General features: G+C 29.7%; 1 protein-coding gene across 2 annotated transcripts; it reads left to right on the top strand.

Annotated features, from left to right (window-relative positions):
• The first annotated feature begins 4,245 nt into the window (after positions 1–4,245).
• LOC124940413 (protein tesmin/TSO1-like CXC 2) lies at positions 4,246–8,539 on the top strand. Of its 2 annotated transcripts, XM_047480931.1 has the most exons (11): positions 4,246–4,512; positions 4,976–5,136; positions 5,205–5,721; positions 6,122–6,609; positions 6,679–6,750; positions 6,838–7,006; positions 7,072–7,167; positions 7,253–7,319; positions 7,416–7,575; positions 7,659–8,040; positions 8,238–8,539. In XM_047480931.1, the coding sequence occupies exons 1-10, from the start codon at positions 4,396–4,398 to the stop codon at positions 8,032–8,034; spliced, it is 2,223 nt and encodes a 740-aa protein (XP_047336887.1). In that variant the 5' UTR covers positions 4,246–4,395; the 3' UTR covers positions 8,035–8,040; positions 8,238–8,539. The 2 variants fall into 2 exon arrangements, with proteins under 2 accessions (XP_047336887.1, XP_047336886.1); XM_047480930.1 differs by lacking the exon at positions 8,238–8,539 and having other exon boundaries at positions 7,659–8,171.
• The last annotated feature ends 1,220 nt before the right edge of the window (positions 8,540–9,759 follow it).

Here is a 9,759-nt window from a genome sequence, read left to right on the forward strand (position 1 = left end):
GTAAAAATTGTAATTGAAATAACTATTTTTTTGAAAATTAAATAACCCAATTCAATCAAATACTTATTTTAATATTTGAATATATGTATATATTAAATTATAGATGATTTGTTTTAAATGGATAAAATAGGAATGGGACCTCCTCCACAAAGTATTGATAGGGTAAGGATAACACAAGCCTTTTCTTATGAGACTTATTATATATATAGTTTTATCATGGGAGGAAGCAAAAAAAATAAAAATAAAAATAAATATGCACTCCTAATTTTACATGTCACGTGTCGTCGTGCCATATCACGCATGCTAGAACACCATGATTAACCATATCACATGATTCTTGTTTATGACGATGGACAAAGTATGTTAATTTATTGACACATAAAGGAACCGTATATACAAATATATATTAATAATTAAATTTTCTTTAATTTTTGTAAAATATGTTCTTTTAAAGTTTGACATATAAAAGTTGTTTAGTAAACAATTCAATCTTGAAATAATATTAAATTAAAATTTAAAAAATATTATTTTCATTCAAATCCTAATGATAAATGTATATAATGCAAATCAACTAAAATATCGTAAATATCGTGTTAAATCTTAAAAATTTATATTTTTTTTTTTGTTTTAAATAAGTTTAATTGGTAAACTTTTATCATTTTAAATTTATAAGATTAAGACTTTATAAGTTTATAAATTATTTAAATATTATAATTGGATAGATTTTACAATAGTAAATTTATATTTATAAATTTTTAAAATTTTTATTTAAGTAAATAAATTCATTTAATTGATTTTATATCTCTCACTTGCTTTGGCTTGTTTGATGAAGTGGGTTTTTGGGTTTTAGTTGAGTTTTCTCTTAAAAATTCATTTTTTTAATAAAAATTAGAAAAAAATTGATTTTTAAAATTGTAAGACTAATTACCCTTGAGTTGAGAAGATACAGTGAATGTAAGAGAATTATGAATTAGAGAAAGATATAATAAAGTGACTTAGAGAGGGGTAGTTTTAATATTTAAATGGATAAAATTGATGATTATACGGTTGATAAGAACTAAACATCAAACATCGTCATTTGATTATTATTGTTTTACAAATAAATTGCTACGATTTATCGAATTTACATATAACCAATGATTTTAAATAAATTATCAATTTTGGCTGTCTTAATGTTTGAATCATAAACCGCTTTAATTTGGAAACAAATCTCATAACCAAATTCTATTATATCAATCTTTAAACTTTTATACAAACCATTATAACATGGAGCATGATAATTTCTACAATAGAGCGGTCCACGGTAAAAGTTGACTAATCCACTATTGTTGATACCTTGCTTGTGTGTTTAATTCCTAATTCTTTATTTTTATTGCTTTTTATTATTCTTCTTTTTACCATTTTAATGCTTTAAAGTACTTTTGTTTGGTCTGTCTTGGCTACCCAATGATCATGAGGATAAGTGCAAATTGTTTATATAATATTAAATAAAAGAACAACTATATAAAATATAATTAAAGGTAAAAATTAACACTATAATTAGAAAATTAAAAGGTAATGAATAATTAAATAAAAATTAATCAACTGTTTGTTCAATAGAAAGCTAATTAAAATCTTGTAGAAGATCTTGTACAGGCTAATTTGTTTATGGGGAAGAACCATGTGAGAGTGGACTTTGTCTATGGCTATGGATTGATGGGACCGACTTTTAATGAGAAATTAATCATATGTTAAAGTTATTATTCTTATAAAAGCTGATAAATGATAGTAATTAAATAAGTTTAAATATAAAATCATAGCTTAATTTATATCATTTCTTTTTTGGTTCCCTTGTTTCATAGTTATTTGTTTTAGTACATTAGGGGCAATTATTTATTTATGATTATAGGCCTTGATAATATTTTTGAAGACCAGTTATGATTCAAGAACACCATATTATGGCATAAATATATCATGATGTGTATTAAGAAGATCAGGTCTTTGTCTAGAACTAGGTCTTCATCCGCTTCGGCACAACAATCACATATTGGGAGCATCCATATTCACACCATAAATAATCTTGAGATAATATTATTTTAGATAATATCTCATAAGAAGAATATCAATTTTTTGTCGAGAATAAGGTTTTCATCCGCCTCGGCCAAACAATCACATATTGGGAGCATCCATATTCGCACCATAGATAATTTTGAGATAATATTATTTTAGATAATATCTCGTGATGTTTACGAAGAATAAAATTAGGGTTTAATAATCACATCTGCAGAACATCTTGAGATAATGCTATTTTAGATAATCGTGCAAGCTTATCATGATATTGATTATAAATTTTGTTTCACTCTTAAAGAAAATTGATTCATTCATCGAAAAGATAAGGATGCAATTAGAAATAAAAAACAGATTTATGAAGATAAATTATATTTCACGCATACAAAAGAACACCTATATGAGATTTGAGGTTAATCTCATTTTTACGATAATAAAGCCTAAAAAACTAACAAACTCAATATTGTTAATGAATAAAGTGTTACTAAAATTTATATCTGTAATGAATATTATTTTGAGATAATAATTTGAAGTAGCCATCTACCAAATTGACTTTTTGTGTAAACTTAAGAGACAAATTAACAATTTAGGAAAAAGTTGAGGACCTAAATTATTAAGCTAGTTGCCGGTACATTTGAAAGAAAAACGGGCGCCAAAACTATACTAAAGTCTTTTCCTATATAACTATGTTGACCCCACTTTACTAATACAGTCAATTGTCATAATCTAAATAATACATTTTTTTGCGCTAGTTTGTTTCTATTTTTAAGTAACAGTTAAAAATAATGTTTTATTAACCTAATTTGTTTTTATAAATATTAAAAGCTACTAGCTAGTCATATGATAATAAATCAAATTTTATAATAAATATCTTTTAAATAATTGTTTCTCTTAAAAAGACGCTCCCATATAATGACGGATAACAACTTGTTTTTATTTAACTAATATTTTAGTTTGACAATAATTTAACATTCTCATTAAATAAAAAGACATATATTAATAGTTTGACAAGAAAATCATTGATGATAATTAATTTTTATTAATTGATTGATTTTCTTAATTTTGTAATAGTCCATAGATGAAAAGAAATAAATACATAAGCTTTTTTTTTTTTTTCCGAAAATAAGCTCCTCAATTAATCTCACTTTCTCCTTTTCATTTTCTTTCTTTCTGAATATTAATTAAAAAAAAAGAAAGTAAAATATGATTAATTTTGTTAAAACTATATCGAACTCGTGTTTTATTATTTGGTAATTTTTTTAGTTATCTCGATTTGTTTTTCATGTGGAGTTGAATAAAAAATTAATTGACCATTTTAGTTTATTAATATGTTCAACGTGACTGACTTGTTAAGTTTTCTAAGAATGAAATTAAAACCGATCAAAATATTAACATTAACGTTCTAAAGTCATTTGGTGAATTAGAAAATGAAGTATCTTGCAATGAATGTACTCATTATTTCAAACAAATAAAAACAAATTTACTCATTATATTTTGTATTTTTAACAAAAACCAAGAATCAAAACTATGATCATATAATGCCACATATTTTTAGCACAATAAAAATCATCTATTACAATTAAATTTCTAAATATTATTTTTTAATGGGTTCAATTTAATTATTTTTTTTTATAAAAAAAAACAAATTGGAGTAAAAATAATTTGAGTTGTGTCTAAAAAAAAAAAAAGACTAAAAGTCAATCAATTAGGTTAGTTTCTTAATTAAAAACAAATAAATTTCTTTTTTATGTCTATAGTGTAAAAGGAAAAACAAAAAATGAAAAAATAAATAAGTAAAAAAGATTCCTATTTGATTTTCTTTGTATTATGGAATGGACAAAAGATGAGGTAAAATCAATACAAAAGAATGGGTTACAAAAAATATTACCAATTACCATCGAAAATCGTGGTTGACCATAAATTACTCAAATTTACATAATCCAACAACATATATAATACAGTTAATTTAATCATAATTAATATATGGATTATATTAAGCTAATCAAATTAATCAGTTTTTATTTAATTTGTGATCCTTTAAATTATTATTATTTAAAAAAACAAAATAAAAAATAATAATTGTGTAATAATTCGTAAATGAGGATTTAGCGGTAAAGAGGGGCGAGTGTACGTTACTTTAAGCGTAACAGCTGTGTGTGTGTGAACTGTGTGAGAGAGAAAGGCGGTAGGGCCGAGGCTTTTATCAGCACGAGAAAATTATCTCACTTCATTCCATCTTCCCGCTTCTTCTTGAATCTCACAGAAGAGAGAGAAAATGAGATAGATATAGAGAGAGAAAGACGCCATTGAAGTGTAGCAAGCAGTGAGCTGCTGCATTGGAGAGAAACGATGGAAGGAGGAGATGGCGAAAGGAAAGAGATGAAGAAGAAGGACGTTGGAAGAGAAGTTCATGTTATGGATACGCCGGAGAGGAAGCAGATCGGTACACCGATCTCTAAATTCGAGGTGATTCTTGTTTGAACTTCGATTTCTTTGAGATATCACATTGTTCATTGTTTGATTGGTACAACAGTGAAATTACTAGCGTATCTGGTTACATGTTCGTCGTTTTTGACTTTCTTCTTGTTTTCGTTTTCAATTCGTCACTTTCGATGAAATCTTTGGTGTTAAAACATCTAGAATGCGTCCATTTTGTGTCTAATTTCACGGATTTTGCTAATCTCTGATGTATTTATGAATCGTGTGATGAGATTATCTGTTTTTCTCTTCAATTAGTTGAGAATTTCAGCTTTCAACACAAAAAGTCAAAGATTTCTTCGTTTGCATGTACGCGATCTGTCATATTTTTACTTACTTACTTACTCAGTCTTAAATGCTTTAGTTGGTAACTTAAGTTCTTGGTATGTAATAAGTATTTGCATGGTGACTAGATTATCAGATCTTAACTAGACTTCACTTTCTCATGCAGGATTCGCCTGTGTTTAATTACATCAACAATCTTTCACCCATCAAGACATTTCGTCCAACTCTTATTAGTCAATCGTTCAACTCTTTTAATTTTACATCTCCACCTTCTATTTTCACTTCACCTCACATCAGTTCCATTAGAGAATCAATTCTTAACAGAAGGTAAATCGGGTAATTTTGTTTTTTTAACACAATTATGTTGTTTGCTTAAAAGTATGTTGTGTACTCAGGAATCAATTGACCGATCCATCGAAACCAGAGTTTTCTTCTTTGAAAGGGAATGAAGTTGATTCGAGTGATGATGTTATTGTTGCTCCTCCTATCTCTATTGAGCTGAACACCGATTGCTCGAAAAACTCTGTTGAGGCATTCGAATCGTTGGACTATGAATGTGCTAGTCCTAATCGCAGTTCTACACCTGATCTGGCTCAAACTGATAGTGAGATGGAAATGTCAATTGTTCCATTTACTGCAGATGTGTCTGATGGGTTGAATTCAGAAGAGCAGGAACACATGCAGCATAACAATGATTGGGAGGGCTTGATTTCCGATTCAACTGATCTATTGATGTTTGATTCACCTGATGAGACACAGACTTTAAATGGTTCTTTCCTTGAGTCACTTGATTCGTTCCAGCAACTTGAACTAGACATTCCTTCACAAGAGGAAGATGTTCAGTTTAAGGAAACAGATGATGCTGAAAATGAAAGTATGTCTACCCAACCAAATGAACAAATTGACCCTAATGTAAGTCTTCATTTCCTTAAATCCAACTTGAACAGACTTCAAATCTCTCTTCCAATTTTATTTTACTGGAAATGTCAGAATCTTAAAGAGTTTGTTTGATGGAAAAATGGATTATTTGGGATAAATGACTAAAGTCTTATTTGTATTTAATATTTTGAAATGTTATAAAAGATAAAGTAAGGGTATTTTACTTTGGGCCAGCTCTTGCATGTTTGGTTTGAAATCTTGGAAAAAAAGTGAATTTTGGGATTGAATTTTCTTATAAAGGAAGATTTAGTATTTTTGTTGATAATTAGTGTAATTGAATACTAGTTTTATTGTAAATCAAAATTTGGATAAAAATGATTGCTTCTAATGATCTATTTTACTTGAGAAAATTGACTTTATCTTCTTCTTTCAGGCCTTGTCACATCTTCAAAGTAGCATGAGAAGACGCTGCCTTGTTTTTGAAATGTCAGGAGCACGTATGAAGCAATTGAGTGGTGCTTCATCTTCTGGGTCCTCGAAGATAGCACAATCAGAAGCTAACATTTTGTCCAAAGATAATGCTAAGCAAATTATTCCTGTAAAGTCAGGAAATGAATCTTCGCGTTGCATTCTTTCTGGTATAGGTTTACATTTAAACGCTCTAGCAAAAACTACAAAAGACTATAATGAAGTTAGCCGTGAAAATCTGGGGGGTTCTGCGAGGCAGTTAATAAATGACCACAGCTCTGTAGGTTCATTTCCTTCTTTGCCTACCAGGCAAGAGTTATCTTTAGTTGTGGTCTCTGATGAAAGAAATATTGAATCTTTCGATAATGGAGTTTTGGTAGCTGAAGATGCTTCTCAAGCATCAATGTATGTAAGTGGTGAAGAGCTCAGCCAAAATAGTCCGAAAAAGAAGAGGTGAATAAATTTCCCTTTGGTCAGTCAAATAATTTTTACTCTAGCTTACTAATTTTTCTACAATTGCAGGCGTAAATCGGAAAGTGGAGAGATTGAGGGTTGCAAAAGGTGCAATTGTAAGAAATCAAAATGCTTAAAACTGTAAGCTTCTTTTCATGGATATTTGTTTTTATGGTTTGAAATTAATATCAATGAATTTGACCGATTATGAAATATTTTTCACTTCAGATATTGTGAATGTTTTGCTGCTGGTGTTTATTGTGTTGAGCCATGCTCTTGTCAAGAATGCTTCAACAAGCCGATACATGAAGATAAGGTCCTTGCAACTCGCAAGCTGATAGAGACTAGAAATCCTCTGGCCTTTGCTCCTAAAGTCATTTCTGCATCTGATAATGGGGTAAGCAAATATTAGAGACATTCAATTCCAATCCATACATTTTAACCATTGTTTGCAACAAACAGGATGAATCCAGCACAACCCCAGGATCAGCCAGGCATAAAAGAGGGTGTAATTGCAAGAAATCTGGTTGCTTAAAGAAATACTGTGAATGCTATCAGGTTCTTCCTCGTGCTCATAAGTGGTGTTTTTTAATAACATATTATTTTGTCTGACCTTGTTATTATGTTTTCTTTCATTTTGAAGGGAGGGGTTGGCTGCTCAATTAATTGCAGATGCGAAGGATGTAAGAATGCATTTGGCAGAAAAGATGGTGAGATAAGCTTCCAATACTTCAATTCTTTTATCCAAGATTCAATCTTTATGTATACATTTTAATGCTCTGCATTTCTCTGTTTTTGTAATTCAGGGTCAACCATAATAGGACCAGAATCTGTTGAAATGGAGGAAGATGAAACTGAAACATGCGTCAAGATTAGCGACAGAAGCTTGGAAAAAACTCCAATACTTGACAATGTCGAGAATAATTCTGCAGATGCCTTTCCTGCTACCCCATTAAGGTGTTTAAGGTATAATAACTGTCATAACTTTTTCATGCTGGTAACCAATTTGAATGAACTACATTGGTCTAATTTTGTCAATTAATGGTCAGAGCATCCATGCAACTTCCATTTTCGTCGAAAAATAGACCTCCTCGGTCATCAGCACTATCGATTGGTTCAACATCTTCGGGTTTATATGGACATGCAAGGTTTGGAAAGCCGAATTTCTTGCCACCACCACCAGCAGCAGCAGCAGCACCTCATCAGGCTAAAATGTTACAGACGGTTGAGGAAGAAAGCGACGAGATCCCTGAAATTCTGCAAGGGAACAACAACAATAGTAGGTCTCCAGTTAGCGGTTCTTCACCCAATAGTAAGAGAATCTCTACTCCTCACTGTGGGATGATGAGAAGCAATAACAATGGCAGCAGGAAACTGATTCTGCAATCCATTCCTTCATTTCCTTCTCTAACTCCCAAGCATTAATCAAAGGTACCATCTTCCTTCTTTGTAATATATAAGCTTCTGTATTATCAATTATCTATAAGATCTTTTTATGTATTTGAGGATGTTATGTTGTATCATAAAGAGTTTGAGGTTGTGATAAATTAATGAATTCCTTTGTTAAAATATGGTGATGATTACTTCAATAGTTTCTTCAAAACACTTTATTTTATTTTGTCCAATAGTGGAATCGAAGGACAGTACATAAAAGGTGGTGGAGTTCAATCAAGAATGAGATTGTACGATAAAATGAGATGTCGGGATCAAGAATAAGGAGTTCGTCGAAGAAATGAGACACTAAGATCCAACTCGAGTCTAGATTTATGCTCATCTTCTCATTTAGATGTTGTGTTTGTTTGTTTAATTTATTTATTTACTTTGTTATGATTGTTATCATTTTGAAATTCTTGTGAGAGTCTATTTCAAAATGGTTACAATTGAAATACAAACTATATGATGGTTAAGATGAAGCATGAAAAGAATCATTGGGCTTTTAATATGGACATTGTATAATGGGCTAAGGAAAGAAAAAGAAAAGTTGAGAAGAAGACAAGAGAAAATTGCAATTTATTTATTAGAAAAAAAGAAAGCAAGATCTAGTTCAAAATGCTTAGAACTAATTGGTGTCTTTGGATTTTGTATATATATATATATATGTCCCATGTTCATGATTTAAACAAATAAATAAATAAAATGTAAAAAGAGAGTGAAGACTTGAGCATCTAATAAGGCAGATAAAGACAGAAAATGGCATAGGAGTTGCACATGGGAGACTCATGGGCCATGTAAGCCATGTAGGGTCACTATCTACCCATGAATGATTGAACCCAGCTAGCCCCATAGGCCTTTTTTCACCTATATTTTTTTACCCTTTATGGTATCTATCTTTTTGGCAAAGTAAATAACATTTTTTAAAAGTATATTATCATCAACAAATAATAATAATAAGATAATATAATTTAAGGGATAAAAGTTATTCATAAAAAACCAAATATCAGAGTTTAATTTCTATTAAGTCAGGACATGGGATCGTACTACTTTCTAATTTCTTAGCGGTAACATAACGCGGATATCTCCAGTCTCTTTGAGGTCTTGGGTTTGAGCCCGTTAGACGACAAGTTATGCGCCTAGTTAAATGATTAAGTGTATTGGCGGGTTATGTGCTTAACCTGTGGGAATTAATTGCACTCTAAAAGAGAAACGGAACCTATTGTTACTAAAAACAAACTCAGTATTTAAAATAAGCAAAATAAATATAAAAATCTATATTTTACATTAGATCAAGTAAATCCTCTATCAACTTTTTTCGATTTTTCTACAACTTCAATGTAAAACAGTTATTTTATTCTTCCCTCCATATTATCCATGAGAGACTATAAAAAACCAAATCATTTTTAGGTTACAACTTTACTATAAATTTGCAATATCTTTTGACTCAAAGTATTTTCATAGTATTAATATATAAGTTATTTTTAGCATTTTGTCTAAAATATCAATTGTATTGCAAAAAGAATGTGAACAACTAATTATGTCGAAATTTTCACCTATTTATCGATTTGTTAACAAAAAAGTAAGAAAACTAAATAACTACTTAAACAGTCGATTTTTTAATATCTTTTCAAAGTTAATGTATATAAAAATGACACATGAAGACACCCTTCACATTTATTATAACAAACCAAACAATTTTATAAGAATAAACATAAG

The sequence above is a fragment of the Impatiens glandulifera genome, chromosome 5 (genome assembly GCF_907164915.1).
Source record: "Impatiens glandulifera chromosome 5, dImpGla2.1, whole genome shotgun sequence".
NCBI classification, from domain to species: domain Eukaryota; kingdom Viridiplantae; phylum Streptophyta; class Magnoliopsida; order Ericales; family Balsaminaceae; genus Impatiens; species Impatiens glandulifera.